This window comes from Rhinichthys klamathensis, unplaced genomic scaffold (assembly GCF_029890125.1).
Source record: "Rhinichthys klamathensis goyatoka isolate OS25496 unplaced genomic scaffold, OSU_Roscu_1.1 h1tg000172l_1, whole genome shotgun sequence".
NCBI classification, from domain to species: Eukaryota; Metazoa; Chordata; class Actinopteri; order Cypriniformes; family Leuciscidae; genus Rhinichthys; species Rhinichthys klamathensis.
In genome coordinates this window covers 97,671-115,682 of record NW_026606702.1, presented here as the reverse complement: position 1 = coordinate 115,682, position 18,012 = coordinate 97,671, and the positions used below count along the sequence as shown (strand labels likewise).

Sequence of the window (18,012 nt, the reverse complement as noted above, 5' to 3'; positions counted from 1 at the left end):
AAACAGAAAAATACAGACATACATAGTACAAACTAGGCATATTTGTATGAAGCAGTCAGTGACAGTGAGTGATGCCTTTCTCTCTCCAGCACAGGCTGAAATACAAGCAGTAACGTTACTCAAAAGTTCTCTGGAGGTGAGTTTAAATTTTAATAGATACACTCTACGCTCTAAAAGCGAAGGAGTGTATCCATTAAAGAACATATCAAGGAAATATATGACAGTAAGGACAAAGTGGTTTAACACACACACACACCTTTTATTTACAGGTTCTGCAGAAAAAGCTATTAAAGTCAACATGAAACAATGTTCACAGCCCATTTTCCAATCATAATGAAACGACTACTCACGGGAGAAGAGAGTGTTGGCGTGGGGATTTCATTAATAGGACAATGAAAAATGGGCATTCCATTCCAGAATGGAGCCAGGTGGCTGAAGGAGAAGGGTTGAATGACAAGCCAAAAAGGACAGTCAGAGGTGGAGCAAGTAATGTTTTGATGAAGACACTAAATAAAATAAAATAATAATAATAATAACCAAATAATTTCACAATAAGACTAATTTTGATTTCATGTTGACTTTTATAATTAATCTTCATTCAATGTATGACCATTGTTTTTCAAACGTAAAATTTAAGATACCAAATCTGGGCAACCCCATTATAACATTGGGCAAAAAAAAAAAAAATTCATATGCTTTGTTCTATCTTACATTTCTTCATATTTACAATACCACTCAAATGTTTGGGGGGCCAGTAAGCCACTTAATTTTGGGAGTTTGGGGGGCCACTTAATTTTTTAAAAGAAATTAATATTTATATTTAGCAAGGATGCACAAAATTGATCAAAAGTGACAGTAACAACATTTATAATGTTACAAAAGATTACATCCAGGCCAGAACATCCAGACTCAAAAACAGTTTCTTCCCGCAAGCTGTCAAGACTTCTGAACCGCAAGACTGAGTGCACCTAACCACACCCCCAACCTGCCAAAAGATTGTGACCATACCCCCATTATAATCATTTTTTAGTTAAAGCTGCAGTCCGCAGTTTTTCCTCTTTGTCGCCATCTCTGTTCGAAATCTGCAATTGCAGTTATTCGCGGAATTATCAACTTTAACGTGAGTTGTACCTCGAAACGGCACAGCGCGGATGAACACAATGTTTGAGGAGAGTGTGCAGCTGTCAGTCACCGCGCTGGTGTGGATACTGGCATTCAGAATCACAGATTATTCTTTTTTGGAAATATGACCAACATAAGAATTTTCACCAGAAAATGTCATCTGAACTAGTAAGTAACATCCACTTTTGTTCTGGTTCTGACATTGCAGTAAATCGCGCTGATTAAATCTAAAAATCGCTTATCATATCACGCAAAACCGTGCAAATTATACTTTGTTCTCAAATTGTTAATGTTAACAACGTCAGCATTGCGTGACTACATGTAATGTCCTTCCGATATGTATCCTTGTTTTCGCATGGGTCCGGTTGCAGTCTCTTTTTTTCTGTAGCCACTCCGAAGTCCACGAAGTCTTTTGCATTTTACAGCGGGTGAATCAGTTGTCACTGGTGATTGTCGTTTGAACCTTTCTGGATCCGCCATCAAATTGATAAGTTTCATTATATCAAGTGCTGTGAGAAAAGGCTATAAATCTCCACCTCCAACATCCTCACACGCAATATAGCTTATACTAGCCGAGACTCCTTCTTTATATGTACGGATGTGACGTAATGACGCAAAGACATGCTCGAATCTCCCGCGGAAATCCACCAGTACCACTGGAATTAAAAACATTATTACAAGCTTACCGCTTTGAATCGAGCTAAGGCAAGCAGATAGTTTTGAACACTGGCTGGTTATGTATTTTCTCAAATATGTATTTTGGATAATTTTTAACCCAAAAAAAAGCTACGGACTGCAGCTTTAAATATACTCGTACCTCAATGCTGCTACACTTAACATATATATATATTGCTTTATTTATTTATTGTATAATTTATTGTCCATCTTTTTGTATATCTATTGTTTACATTACTGTTGTCTTTTCTTAGTCTTCGTGAATGTTACCGTTGTTCCCTGAAGGAACTGTTTAGTTTTTAACAATTGGCATGCAATGTGCTAAAAATGACAATAAAGTTGACTGACTATTACTATTTCTATTCATCAAAGAATCCTGAAAAAAACACAATTTTGACAAAAATATTAAGCTGCCTAACTGTTTTAACAATGATAATCATAAGAAACGTTACTTGAGCACTAAACCAGCACATAATTCTGAAGGATCATTTGACACTGAAGACTGGAGTAATGGCTGTTAAAACTTCAGCTTTTCCATCACAGGAATAAATCACATTTAAAAAAAAAATAATTCAAATAGAAAAATATTATTTTAAATTGTAATAATATTTCACAATATTATCTTTTTTGAACAAATCAATGCAGCCTGGTAAATGAACTATGAGCTGCTCTGGAAAAAAGGGCCTGCTAAATAACAAATAAGTTATTCCATGAAATGACGGGAGGTTTTAGTGACATCTCACATACTGTATTATTTTTCTGGACCAATGGCAGCTTCTTGTTTCCCTCAATCTCATTTCCATATCCCTGATCTATGGGATAACTGCAAATAAATCTGAAATATAAACCAATAACTAATAATAATTGCCGTAAAGGCACCGACAGAAATGTGTTTTTTTGCAAGCCATCTGAGATTAACTGAAAGATCTGCAAGTCTAATTTTACAAATAACTCTTTTATTAAATTATAAAAACAGACATTAAACCCCATGAGAGGGATTGGAAAGACAGCGTGTGCGTGTGTGTGTGTGTGTGTGTGTGTGTGTGAGAGAGAGAGAGAGAGAAATAGAATTGATTGGTGTGTTAAGCACTATTCTTTATGTGTGTCAGCACAAGAGGGTGTTTGTGTCACAGTGAAGGCCTGACCCTCCTCATCATCCTCTTCCTCTGAGCTGCCCATCACTGCGGCACTAAGAGCCTGCAGTGCCCCCAGCAGACCTGAGAGAGAAGCAGGATGAGGAACCAAGTCAAGTGCGAAAGAACATTGAGTAGACAAAGAAAAATAAATGAATTAATCAATGTGTGAATGAACAAATTAAATAATCAAAGATTTTACAATATTATAAAAATAAATACATATCATGTGCAAAAAAGCATTAAAAACCAACAGTGTATGCCTACTTTCAGGTGTTGGAGGATTGCTGCACTCAGACTGAAGATGACGTTTTTGTTTCAGAGCATCGGTTGTCTGAATTGCTGATCTTCTCAGTCTTTTATACTCATTCATCAAACCCTGTTCCTGAACCACTGCCTGCACACACAAAACACTATAAGGCAAGGAACACAGAAACAGATCTAAAACCCACATTTAGATATTTAAACCAAGTGGATTTTAAATACAGCTTCCAGATTTTCTTTTGCATCTTTGACAAGTTAAAACAAAATATCACACCTTATGTTACTCTCATATGCTTTTTTTCTCTCAGCAAAATTTGTTCTGAAATTAGCTGTAAATATTTGGATAATAAATGTAAAGCTTCAAGTTTGATTATAAAACTTGCGTTGAGCACCAAGTGAGCCAGGACTGCCACTGATTCCCCCTTAGAGAGAATAGAGGAGAATGTGAGTATGTGTGTGTGTGTGTATGACTCACTAGGAGAAGGTTGCAGTCTTTGTCCTTGTTTTTTAGCTGTTTCTGCAGGTGTGTGATCTGTTTGAGTGTGTGCTCTGTTCTCTCTCTCTCTCCTTCTTTCATCTGTTCTTTCTCTCTCTCCACCTGCCTCTGAACCTGTCGCAAAGCTACAACTGCACACACACACACACACACACACACATATATAAAACAGACCGTGTGTTCAGTTCTGTGCAGACACTCAGTGCATTATTCAGAAGTAGAACATTTGTATAAGAAAAAACTATATATGTATACCTGCTTTTGTATGCTCTCTCCTTGCTGTGTTGAGTTGAGCCTCTATGTCCCTGAGCTTCTCTGCACACACACTCTCAACTTCTGATACCTTTTGTAAAACTGCACAAACACGCACATCTTCAAAACTAAGCAACTGTACTATTAGATGTTGTACACTTTGTAAATATTACATGGATATAAAGAAGCACAAATGATTCATAATTAGAGTATGTGAACAGAGTGGAAGCAGAGCTGCATGATTTTGCCTGGAGCAACGAGCAATTGATGTCAGCAGAATTCTCTGTGTGTTAAGCACAGTGTTAATAGACTATTAGCAATGAGAATTAAAGAAAGATGGAATTTGTGGAGTGAATACAGAATGCTTTGTGTGGGGAGGGGAAATTACCATTGCTCCAATCACACACACTGTTTTTCACACACCTGAGTCACACTGCTGCTGTAGTCTCTGGGCCTCAGCACGGAGCTCCCTGATGGTCCCCTCGTGCTCTTCACATTGTCCCTGAGTCTCCATTCGCATCGTTTCTGATGCCTCCAACTCCTCTCTGCTGCGTGACAGAGCTTCCCTCAGGTGGCTCAGCTCTCTCTCTCCTGTAATGTGCATACAACACACAGTTAGGGCTCCTTTCTTTACTCCACTCCATAAACATTCAGTGTGGCTGGGGTTTGTGTACATACGCTGCTGCTGTAGTTCGGACAGGGAGGCCTGGATGAGGTCTGGTGTGCGTTTGAGCTCTTGTGTGAGTTTGTCCCTGTCTGCACTCAACAATGCCACCTCAGCCTGGAGACTCTTAATAAAGCTGCAACACAGAGAGAAGATGACAGTATGCAGATTGACAGTAACGCGGATTGACAGTAACGCGGATTGACAACAGAACCGGAAGAGAATACAATGCTGAATAAAGTAGTTTTTGTTATTTTTGGACCAAAATGTATTTTCGATGCTTCAAAACATTCCAACTAACCCACTGATGTCACATGGACTACTTTGATGATGTCTTTATTTCCTTTCTGGTCAAGGACAGTATACCGTACATACATTTTCAATGGAGGGACAGAAAGCTCTCGGACTAAATCTAAAATATCTTAAACTGTGTTCCGAAGATGAACGGAGGTCTTACGGGCTTGCAACGACATAAGGGTGAGTCATTAGTGACATAATTTTCATTTTTGGGTGAACTAACCCTTTAACTTATCTTTGGGGAAAATGTAAGGGCGATAACTGTTCTGTAGTTCTGTAAAGAAAACAACTGTGTTTACAATACCGATCAATCTCATTCAGTAAATAAAATTCCACTCAAACTTCTACAATAGGAATAGGCAACACAAATTTTTTTTGTGTGTTTTGGTTAACTGCACATCATATTCTGCCTACACAGATAAAACAACCTAAGAACCATTTATGAATTATATTAATGCTTTTTACACATTAAAAAATGAAGACTACACAATCTTATCAGCATGATGAATAAATTATATTAACTGGAATAAACTGTACACAGAAAGGGAGCAGAGAATGTGACCAATCGAGCTTTGCGCGCTCTTTTTACGCATAAATGACCTTTTACGTGCATCCAATAAGCAATTTAGCGCCGTAGGCTACATATGATACGCACTTTTTTTGCCTACCAGATGCACGTATTACTTTTGCGTATAAAGAGCAAGCCTAATAAAAGCACTCGTGCTATAGGCCTAGATACGCAGTGCCAGGAACGATCATGAGGCTGTCCATAACTAGGGTCTAGCCCGAGTTTAAGCAAGCACAAAACTCCCGTTAAAAATCACAGAAACGTGCGACATGAATCTCTTACATCGAATCTGCACTTTGTTGTTTATAATGGAAGTCAGAAGAATTCAGTCAGTGCACTGAACAAAACTATTCGTTTCAGCGATGACTAATCTGAACGCCTCTGACTGGTCATCACGGCTCATAAACTCAACGGAAACGTGTGCGATTGGTTAAAATGCTCAACGCTGCAAAACGAAATCTGATGGAAATGCCATAGTCGGATGGATCGAATGAACGTTAAGTATTGTAGTTTGTTTAACTAATATTATCACTTAAACATATTCTATTATATAAATATTTTGAAACAAATTACGATGACTTTCCCAAAACTTCCAAATTCGCATCAGCTGTGTGTGTGCTTGGCCATCAAGTGGTATTTCAGACTGGACGTGCTGCGATGATGATAGCTCAGTTCACAACAACAAAACACACAGATCACTTTGGTCTTGTCACTGGAACCATTTGGCAACCTTTTAAAAGTAAACTTTCCAGTCTCGCGCTCGTCATCCACTCAAAACGTAACGTTAACCAACTATTTGGCCGGCTCGCAAGCCCAAACAAGTGTGTGCGGCGTGCCTGTTGTTTTGTTTTCCGGTCTAGCTAGAACCGCTTGCACTTTGGTCGACGAAGCAACAAAATGTCCTCGCGTGGTGCAAGCCATTGAAATTAATGGGTTTCATAGCGCAGCACCGCGCATGCCGCGTTCTGTTGCAAAAGCATGTGAAAAAAATACAAAGTTTGCTGGGCCAAAAAGACCGTTAATCACGCAATAAAAAAATTGACGCTGTTAAAATGGGTTTGCGTTAACGCCGTTAATAACGTGTTTAACTGACAGCCCTACTCTAAATCTTTCCCATAATTCTCTACCTCTCTGACACTGCCGGGTCTGGAGATCTTGTAGCTTTCTTGGTTCTCCATAGAGCTTCTTTCCTCAATAGCAGCCCTGCAGACAAACAACATACGTTATTAAAAGTGAAACGCACTTACCGTAAAACTTCAAATAACAGCCGAGTCCCAAATTGACGCCTGTCTCTTCCTGTCTCCACACACGCCTGGTGTGGCTACAGGTTTGGATAAATAAAGGCCTGTCTCAAATAGAGGCCTGGTCTGTTTTTTAGTTTCGGGTTGTATTTAATCTTCTAAAACCCATCAGATCGTCTGTTTAAGCCAGCTCTATGGTGCAGATATGCGCATGCAAGCGAGCCCTGCGCATCTGGGCAGGAGTTGTTAGTGCAAGAAAGGCAGGCAGAGTTAGCGGAGGTCGGAGAGGGAGAAGTGGAGGAGAGCAACGAGGAGGAATTCATCAATGAACTTGTAGTTGAGGATCGCGGTGATGATGATAGTGATGAATATGGTCATTTTGTATCACATGATTGCAGTTGTTTTACAGGGTAGCCTTCATTCTTTCTTGTTGATGTGTTTCGGGCAACAAGTTCATAGGCTCGATGGATATTACCGGTAACTTGTATTGTTCAGCCCATGGCTGTCACATCGTTTCGTTTTTTTTATGCTGCCAATAATCTAAAGGGGGTCGCACCGGACTAGAAGCGCAGCGCCGCGCCGCACCGCGTCTATGACAACTCGAGGTATCGCACACCAGACGCACACTTTGTCAATTTATGGCCAGCAATATTGTTATGTTTAAGGACATTATGGAATTAAGATCATGTCTGTACTATGTTATGATTGTACTGTACATTTAAATACAATCGTTGCTTAGTCTGCAGTCTGAATTCACTTTATCTCAGAGCGTGCGTTAACTGAATGAATTGAGAATATCACCTGAAAATCCGATAACATCAGCAATTTTCATTCAACCAGCTGATTTCTGTAAATGAATGTAAAACTAAATGTATATTGCAGGCAGCACAGGGTGAAGTCAGTATATAGGCCTACATAACGACGATTTGAGACAAATAAATTTAAATGTAATATAAAACTATGTAAATGGCGCTCTGTGGCGCGTCTTGAGCCGTTCCCATCGCTGTGCTTCTAATATAGTAGGCTAATTCTTACATTCATTGATTTGTTAAACATTCGAATTATAAATAAAACGTAATATAATGTGATAAGGTAACCTCTGACTGTCATGCTTTCCATCTATCAGCCTATGATATTTTAATCTTTATCTCTAGGCCTACACTAAATTAAAGGCCTGTCTCATATAGACGCCTGTCTCAAATACAAGCCGGTCCAGTTCGGCGATTTGGGAAAATAAAAGCCCGGGCTACAATTTGAAGTTTTACGGTACACACGCTCACACACAGATGACAATCTCACCATGTACTGTGTCCAGACGTTTGGCAGCGAAGGCGAGTCTCTGGTTCAGCTGACTTACACTGGACTGAGCTGCTTCCATCTGACCTGCCTTCATCTCTACGGCTGACATCACCCTGATGAGAGAGATAGAGAGAGAAAGATAACACAGAGAGAGGCAGATGTTTATAGATGAGCTGACTTCAGGGGTTTGGTCAGAGGAACAGTCAGCTTTAATCAAATCACGACAGTCATGTTGGTGTTTAGAAGACTTGTAGTGCACTAACAGAATCAAGAGCCAGCTCAAGGGGTGTGATTGTGTGCACTACCTGTGTGCAGTTCCACTGATATCATTCAGTGATCCTTCGGTGCTCTTATTGTGCTCTTTCAGCTGAGCATTCTCCTGTAGAGCTCCGTCCAACTGCTGCTGTATTCCCTGAACACACACAAAAAGCAAGCACACAGGCTTTCAGAAACACACAAAGTTTTGATGCTGTCACAGTGTAACACAGCTGATCAGCTGGACAGCTGCTGTGCATGCAGCGAGTAATCACAGATGAACAACGTGATGCTCAAATAGCAGATCTTCTGTGAGTCAATGCTGAACAAGCTTAAACCTCCCTAAGCTCAATCCAACCTGCTCAGGCTGTTAAAAAGCAAAGATAAGAAGGTAAAAAGAGATGAGCTCATGAGGGTTAAAGAGAAAGTTCAAAAGCTGATGCTGAAATGATTATGTGAATATCAATGAGCTAGACTTAAGATATTTAGTGAGTAACCACTTAAATTTCAGTCTGTTTCTCACATAAAGCAATCACATGACCTGGAAGACCTGGAAAGTAGTAAACCCTTTATCACGCCATACCTGGTTAGAAATGTATATATTGAGTCCAGAAACCCAATATGAATGACAGCAACACATATGGCATCAGTGGAGGATATCATTGTTTATTCTAAGCGCACGCTTATGTCGTCTGCCACTTCAAATGCTTGTGCTTTAAAGCAGGAAGGATTCTGATTGGCTGTCAATGTTTTTATCATTCATCAGCTAGAAAAGCTCATTCTGAAAGTGATTCTAATGAAATTGTGAGTGTCTCAATCTGCTCAGGGCACTGATCAGGGAGTTTTAAGGGCTGTCTCAATTGTAAAAATCCTTCCAGTGCACTGAAATGCTCGCTGCCAAAAAAGTCCCACAATGCACTGTGAAAACCAAGCTGCATCAATGCTCACTATGTTCCCTTTTCTGAAGCATGAAATAAAACGTACGAATACTTGAATACTAAAGAAATTGAATAAGGGAAAGTCTTATAAAAATTATTTAAAAAGTATTATAAAAAAATTAATACTGGAAAGTCTTCCCTGAATACACTAAATAAATACAGATTAATCCTTACAATTAAAGTTATAAAATGTATCCATTTAAAAGCATGGGCATTAATGTTAATCAAACAACAAAAGTCAAATCAGAAAAAAAAAAAAAGACAGCAGCCTAATAATCATGCTGCTGTCTCTGTTTTTTTTTTCTTTTTCTGATTTGACTTTTGTTGTTTGTTGTTGTTAAGAGCTGCACAGATACATTATTCCATTGGAAGTTGTATTTTTTTATATATTTTTTTTTTATATTGTATTGTATTGTGTGTACTGTCTTGTTTGTTTTATCTGGACCGGTGAGTCTGTAATAAAGTTTTATTATTATTATTATTATTATTATTATCCATTAAAATTATCGACTTTACTTTTATGCAAAAAATCATTAGGATATTAAGTAAAGATTACATTCCATTCCGTAAAGATTATATTATATTCCATTCACTACCATAAATATATCAAACATTTATTTTTGTGAGTGGATGGAGCACAATTGCGAACATAAATGGACAACTTTAAAGGCGATTTTCTCAATGTTTCGATTTTTTTGCACCCTCAGATTCCAGATTTTCGAATAGTTGTATCTCGGCCAAATATTGTCCTAACTAATAAACAATATATATATAAGCATATTGATTCAGCTTTCATGTGATGTATAAATCTCAAGTTCAAGAAATTGACCCATGTCACTGGTTTTGTGGTCCAGGGTCACATATGTGGATAATGTGTGTGACAGAGTACCTGCGCGTGTACATGCTGTAACTCCAACTGGGCTGTTTTGTCCTCTAGGTGGTGCTGAAGGACAGTGTTCTGCGACTGCAAACACTCTACTTCCTGCTGTAGAGAGGAAACCTACACACAGATTTACAGATTCATATATTCACTCATTCAAACATGATAAAACAGATAATTATTTCAAATATGTTAATGACGTCAGCTATTTGTCTTTATGATGTTCATTTGATTTTTATAATCATAATTTTATATTTTCATAATTGAACAGATTGAGAATTTATTTGCAGATTGATTCAATTAATTGACATACTACTTTTCAAAAGCTTGGGGATAGTACAATTATTTCTTTTTTTGAAAGAAGTCTCTTATACTCACAAGGCTGCATTTATACACCTACACCTATTTATACATCTATACAGTAGAGACAGTAATATTGTGAATTTCTATAATATATTTTAAAATGTAATTTATTCCTGTAATGGCAAAGCTGAATTTTCAGTACTCATTACTCCAGTCTTCAGTGTCACATGATCCTTCACAAATCATTCTAATATGCTGATTTGCTGCTCAAGAAACATTTCTTATTATTATCATCACTGTTAAAAAAGTTGCTGCTTAATATTTGTCGAAACCATTATACATTTTCAGGATTCTTTGATGAATAGAAAGTTCAAAACAACAGCATTTATTTGAAATAATTATTTGAAACAATGCAAAATTATTTTCTGTCTTGCGTTTAAATTAATGCATCCTCGCTGAATACAAGTATTACTTATTTAAAAATAAAATCCTTACTGACGTTAAACGTTGTGACCTGTATATGGACTTACACTATGGTTAGAAAAAATATAATCTAATAGGAATGACTTCTGAAAATCAATTTCAGGGGGCAAATAAAAATGCAAATTACTGACACTGGTGGCTAGGAATGAATATTCAATTCAATTAACATTTATTTGTATAGCACTTTTCACAATACACATCATTTCAAAGCAGCTTTACAGAAAATGCATGAGTCCACATTCAAATTTAGAGTGATCTGTTATCAGAGGTAACTGTCTAAGTTATGTATTTCAGAAATGTACATATACAAAAACACAGTTAGTGAAAAATGTATTAATTTAAACAATGTAATAATTTAATGCAGAAACAATGAGCTCATTGAAGTAATGAATACTTGTTTGTTAAAGGAGCTGTATGTAAGAAATGTATTTCAATTAATCATAAAATGGCCCTGATGTGTCTCTCGACATTAAGAAATCATGTTCATTTCAAATACTTATTTCACTGACAACAGTAGTACGGCCACGATATTGTCATTTAAAAAGTGAAGTTGCAGCCCTCAACTGATGTTGATGTTGTCATGTTGTGTTTTGGCCTGAAGCCCCACCCTCCACCTATCTACCAATCACGAAGTCAGTAGTGTTTCGGCATCCGGGTTGCCAGCTCTGCTCTAGTTGAAAGCTCCTTGTAGCAGCCTACGTTCCTGCTGGATCCTGCAGCCTATCTGGCAACCTCGAGTCAGGGGGGAGGGGGAAGGGATACACCGCTCTACAGTAATTTGAAAGTGATTGCAGTACCAGTTTTGGCCACAATCTTACATACAGCTCCTTTAACAAATGATTATCTATGTAATGAATATATATGATAGTACACTATGTATGTGTGTGGGAATGTGTTTATATTACCATGTTGTGTAGTTGTGATTTCTCTGTGTGGAGTTGCAAGTCCCTGGTCTGCAGTTTAACAAGCAGCATGAAGACCTTTTGTCTCCAAACACTCAACATCTGCCCAGCCTTACTGCCAGAGTACAACGGGTCCGTCTGCACCTACACACATAACAAGTATCACCAAATGAACTAATGAATTCTTAACAATCAAACTCCATTGGTCATTCAATTCAAACACTAAACGCATGTCTATATGCATGTTTAATCTCACCTGTTCGCCTAGCTCTTTCTCTTGAATGGATAGAATGTCACTGGATGCATTCACTCTGACATTCAGTAGCTGGACAGATAGAGACAGAGCTTCCTTTTCCTTCTCCAAATGCTATAAACACACAATCATGATAAAATGAATGTGGTCACTTAGCATGGATGCCAGCCGAACTTAGCCCCGCCCACAACATTTGAGGATGGGAAGTTCAGTCTGGACTTGATCCGTTGAGAAGCAAGTATGCCCGAACCAAAGCTGTTTGGACCAATCGAATTGTCAGGGCGGGCTTTATACGATAATGGACAGCTGATCAACAGTAACGTAATCATCCACGTCACCAAAAAGTGCTTGGGTTGAATTCGTTTACAACAAAGTATGGCTGCCGCTGGAGAATTTAGAGGTGTAGATTCAGCCATCGGGTCTGTTATAGAAGATGTAGACAGCGCATTGATTTTAAAAGAGGATCAGAGAACCGCGATCAAAGCATTTGTCAATTGGAAAGATGTTTTTGCCGTCCTTCCTACGGGATTCGGTCTATCCAATTGAGTGCAGAGGCATTTTTTATCCTGGTTCGGTTGAAACACACCCCATAATCACAGCCCAATGGAGCAGTATCAGACTCACATTCTGACTAGAATCCGAGTATGACGACGTCAGGCTAGTAGTCACTGGAAATAATAATGCAATCACCACAACTAACACAAGCTGATGTACTGATGGCATTTCAGTAGACTGCACGTGTGTGTGTGTGGGGGTACCTGTATCTGTCGTCTAAGCTCTTCATCTTCTTTTCTTTCAGTGATGTTGCTGCCAATGTATGTACGCAGTTTCTGCAGACACTCAGACTGTTCCAGCCATGAGCTGTTCAGGACACTGCATAAACACAAATCATGCGACTTCAAATAAACAGACCTGTAAATGATTTGTCATTTAGAAACAGTTATATGAGCAAATAATTTTTTATATACTCACCTCAGCTGATTTTTCAGCTCATCTCTCTCTGATATCACTTCTTGTATTTGGGTCCTCAGTGAGGCCGCTTCCTGTACAGCATCATTTATCACGTTCTGATATTCAAAGAGGTTGAAAGTTAGATCACATAGACAAATCACATAGACAATTACAATGAACTGGAGGGTGAATCATGCTGTATATACTGCGGTACACAAAGGCTCATGTGTACAGTGGTACTTGGACACTCTATATTGTGACGTACATCTTAAGTAAAACTTATGATTATCGAGAAAAGGAAAAAGTAAGACAACAAGATCAAGTTATATTTTAAAATAACCCTAAGAAATATCTGACCCAGAGATGGCCTTTTTATTTTTTTATTTTAAAACAATTGTTTTCACTGAGCCAAAACAGTGGAAGACTGTTAACTCACCTACTCAAAAGACATTATTCGCGGATATTCTTCGTTTTATTTTTTAAATTATGTCGCTCTTATATTCGTGAAAGAGTGAAATTCGCTCTTATAAAATGATAATCTGTAAACATGGGTACCACTGTATGCCTTAAACCATCATATTCATCTGCACTGAAGGGATGAGCCAAAGCCAGTTCATGTAAATACCAAAATGAGTTCTTCCGCAGGTAATAGTTTTACACATCAACAGCTGGTAGTGGTGCACATATTTGCATATTTCAGATCAGCAAAAAAAAAAAAAAAAACACTTTATGGGGGGGTGAATGAAAATTGGCTTTCCATTTATTACTTAAACTTTAAGTACACTTTAAGTACTTCAATACCACAGCAAAAACCACAAACATTAATAAAGACAAGTGAACAGTCAGTACTAAAAGAGGAACAAACACACAAATTACAAGCATACATAAATAGAATACAACAAAGCTACAAATTAAGTGAGTACATTCACTTAAAGGGATACTCCACCCAAAAATGAAAATTCTGTCATCATTTACTCACCCTCAAGTTTCTTGACCAAATGAGTTTCTTTCTTCTGCTGAACACAAAGGAGGATATTTTGAAGAACGATTGGAACCAAAACAGTTGTTTGGCACCATTGACTTCCATAGTAGAAAAAAAATATATACTATGGAAGTCAATGGTGCCCCACAACTGTTTGGGTCGAATCGTTCTTCAAAATATCTTCCTTTGTGTTCAGCAGAAGAAAGAAACTCATACAGGTTTGCAACAACTTGAGGGTGAGTAAATGATGACAGAATTTTCATTTTTGGGTGGAGTATCCCTTTAAAGGGGTCATATAATGCCATTTTTGTACAAGCTACTATGATTCTTTAGGGTCTAAATTAAAAGTTTGTAATATACTTTAATTAAAAATTCTCATTAGTATGGTAAGAAAACACTTATTTTACCTGGTCAAAAACAGCTCTGTTTTCAGCACGCCGTTTCAGTGCATATGACTTTAAATGATAATGAGCTTCGCTTCAGTAGGCCTATAAACGTGGGATTATGAATTATATTGAGAACATCATACATAGAAAACATGCCGTAATGTACCCTAAGTGTAAACCTTAGACGCATTCATTGTGAAGCGTGCAGCTAGCGATTTGCAAAGATTAATATAAATATTAATATAAAGTTTAATAAAACGTTACACTCACTTCTTCTAGAGGTTCAGCAGGAACACGAATATCTGGTACCGATCCTTTTTTCATGAGCAGCTTCTTAGCAAAACCAGCTTTATACTGACCCTCGTTTATAAAGCAGTCTGGTGAGAAATGATTCGCGCAAACATGAAAGCATTGACGTTGCTCGTGGGGAATATTCCCTTCGAAAACAAAACTCAGCCACTGCGTCTTCAGCGGTTCGGATTTAGGAACATTAAAATGACTGCTGTGTTCGTTATTACACCCAAGAACAGAACACCACAATCGCTTAGACGCCATTCTGCTCATAGACAGTGCTCCAGCATATCAACAATGACCGCGCCGGTCCGCGCAGACTATGATTGACAGCTGGCTCACGAGCGAGGGCGGGTCTGTGTTGAAACGATGCTGTCAATCAACACTCGTGGGAGGGGCTTCCGAGCGTGTGACGTCACAAAATCGAACGGCTCAATTTGAGGCAGGGGAAAACATATAAGGAGATTAAAACAAAAACACTGGATGGATTTTTATAATTTTATGATGGTTGTGTACAGGCCAACACACATTTCAGTACAATCAACTTGTAAAAGTGCATGTACCATATATGACCCCTTTAAGGCATAAACCGACTGTGTTTACCGGAATACTTGCTGATGGGTATTTTGACATAATATTGTGTGTATGTGTCCCTTCAAGCGCAAGAAGATGCGTAAAAAAAAATCTATTTGGTGTACGCACGCTAATGAAGCACGGCTCTATGTGTGTGCGCACTTGAGTGCGTGTGGCTGTGCGCATAGACAACAGCGCACAAGTACCAAATTGAGTTCCCTTTCGCCTCCTCTTGAGCTTGACTGGTTTAAAATTGCTTGAATGTGTAAATTGGCAAGACTTAGAAACATGTGCATATGAAGGTTTGAACTTTCCCCTAATCGCATGCTTCCTGATCTGCTTGGGCTGGTCTGTACGGATCACAAGTCAACTACAATCCGTTACACCCCTAACCGCTAGTGCAGTGGTTCTCAACCAAGGAAAACTTTCAAAAGGTCCACAGGATCTTAAATAATTTCATACTAATATATTAAACAATCTAATTCTAATAAGTATTACTTTACAAAAATACAATTAAAAAAATCTCAATATAAACACCACAAGAATAATGAATAATTAATTTATCTCAACAAACAATTTTGACATAATTATTTTTAATATTTTAGATAATATCTTAGCCTACATAGGAGAGGGGGACCATTTGAATAATGTGTTGGAAATACAGGGGCCTTTCAAGTTAAAAAGGAGAACCACTGTGCTAGGTGGAAAAGGTGTGTAGTGTTCTTTTAAGACACATTTAAATTATCAGAATATCAGTGCACTGGAGAAAAAATATTCCTAATATTGTGTCAATTATGCCTTACCTGTGTCTCTAATTTTTGTTGCAGTCTCCCCATCTCCTGCTTTGAGTCCTGTAACTCTTTCTCCAAACGTTGACATTCTAAATTATACTCCTTTTTTAAGGTCAAAAGCTAGACACACAAAATAAAGATGCATTCAGAAACTAGCTTTTCTGACCCTAAAATAAACGTTCTACATATATTTCTACATATACACGTAAAACTGTTCTGAAGAATCAGAGAATAAGGAAATAGTGTATATTCATGTATTTACCAGGTCTTGGCTCATACTGAGTTCAGACTTGCAACTCTTCAATTCACTGTGTAACTCATCACGCTCCATACACTGTCTGCAGACACACACACACACATATTTCAGCCTACATACACAGAGTGAAAGTATCAGACATGCAGTCAGTCATTTTGAGTATTTGTACCTGTTTATTTGGCTTTGCTGATCTCTGGTCTGCTCTTTCAAACACTCTACTCTTCCTTTCAGACGCTCCATCTCGACCATCATCATCTCCTTGTCTTCTCTTAACCTTTCCACCTGCAGAGGGTTTGAGCTGCTCCTCTCATCTTCTGGCAACCTGACAGAGAGAGAGATTAACTTTTAGTCAGACCCCTAAAATCACTAGACTGGATTCAACAGGGCTTGTTGTGTTTTGTGTACCTGTGGTCAGAGCGCTGCTGTAACATTTTCTCGCTTTGGTGTTTGTGATGGACGGGCCGCCATGCATCCTCTCCAGCAGTCTCTGTCCAGGCAAGCCCCTCCCCATTGAATTTAGAAGGGGGCGGAGCTCTGAAAGGTGTGTACTGTGGCAAATCTTGGGTGGGTGTGGCCTGTGAAGCTGTGGGCCGGGGCACAGGACCCCCAGTAAACTGAGCAGGTGTCATCAGAGGAGAAGGGTTACAGACAGATGCTGGGAGACAAACAGACAGACTGATATTAATGTACTAAATACAGAATGACAGAAAGAAAGAACGAAAAACTTGACCTCTAAATCTCTCTTTTGAGTATGTGTCCCGAGCATCTGGGTGTCTTTTTATCTTTACATTCACATTTAACGTAACAATATTACAGATGCCTCGCATACAACACAACAAAACTGCTCATTATCTTCCAAGTTTGTTATTTTTAACCACCGTTTAGCTTTCTTCCAGTTCACTTTAACCCTGTAAAACCTCAAAATGAAACAATAGTCAGGGAAAATGGAAGTTTATTGAACCTTTATTGATAATTTAGAGACCATAGAAATGTGTGTATCACATGTTAAACAGAAGGCTTTTTAACGTTAAAGTCTAGTAGACTATGGAGTTCATTTGAGATATATAAATTGCAATTACGATAATATACAATGCTGTTTAAAATTAAGTTAGATGGAATTTCTCATATCACGCAAAACAGCTGTCACTGCTTGACGTGTCATGTCAAGTAACTGCTACCCTGATATAAAGACTAATAATATTAGTATATTATACAGCTTATTTTGATTCTCTAAATTGTAATACCACAAATATTAATCAATTGAGATATATTTATATAAGAGCACCAGCACGTTTGGGTTTGTTTATTTATGTCGGTCATTAGTATTCGGTTCATTTTAAATTTGTTTACCTCCGTCAGGAGCTTTCATGAAGTCCGCCGGCGCGTTTAGCCTTTCTGCTTTCCACAGATCCATAATAACCACTAAAAGCCCGGTCTTACAAAAGAGGTCTCATATAAAGTTGTAAAAATGTTTAAATCGAAATGTTTTGATGAATATTTCAGGTCAAAATTTTAGAAAGTACGCGTACTGCCCGCCATTGAGTTCAAAGCTGCGCGTGCAGTTGTCATGGCAGAGATTTCCGGTCGGTGAGAGGTACGACAGCAGCGCCCCCTGCCGTGTCTTTGGAAAAACTAAATCAACTATACTAGTATGCAATATATTCCCATTTTTATTAAGTTCAAAATATTTTAATCGATATATGTATACACTCGGTACTCCTTTGAATCATTGTCATTAACCTTCAATGTTGTTTTTG

At 38.2% G+C, this 18,012-nt stretch overlaps 1 protein-coding gene across 2 annotated transcripts; it reads right to left on the bottom strand.

Moving 5' to 3' along the window:
- Window positions 1-2,733: 2,733 nt before the first annotated feature.
- cchcr1 (coiled-coil alpha-helical rod protein 1) lies at window positions 2,734-17,809 on the bottom strand. Of its 2 annotated transcripts, XM_056260010.1 has the most exons (19): window positions 17,606-17,807; window positions 16,661-16,910; window positions 16,425-16,577; window positions 16,262-16,337; window positions 16,012-16,119; window positions 12,998-13,092; window positions 12,784-12,898; window positions 12,029-12,139; window positions 11,776-11,916; window positions 10,094-10,204; window positions 8,317-8,423; window positions 8,012-8,124; window positions 6,599-6,674; window positions 4,621-4,742; window positions 4,366-4,533; window positions 3,946-4,044; window positions 3,670-3,821; window positions 3,198-3,327; window positions 2,734-3,014 (listed from the first exon to the last, which is right to left on the bottom strand). In XM_056260010.1, the coding sequence occupies exons 1-19, from the start codon at window positions 17,667-17,669 to the stop codon at window positions 2,887-2,889; spliced, it is 2,319 nt and encodes a 772-aa protein (XP_056115985.1). In that variant the 5' UTR covers window positions 17,670-17,807; the 3' UTR covers window positions 2,734-2,886. The 2 variants fall into 2 exon arrangements, with proteins under 2 accessions (XP_056115985.1, XP_056115986.1); XM_056260011.1 differs by lacking the exons at window positions 2,734-3,014; window positions 3,670-3,821 and having other exon boundaries at window positions 3,206-3,327; window positions 17,606-17,809.
- Window positions 17,810-18,012: the final 203 nt, after the last annotated feature.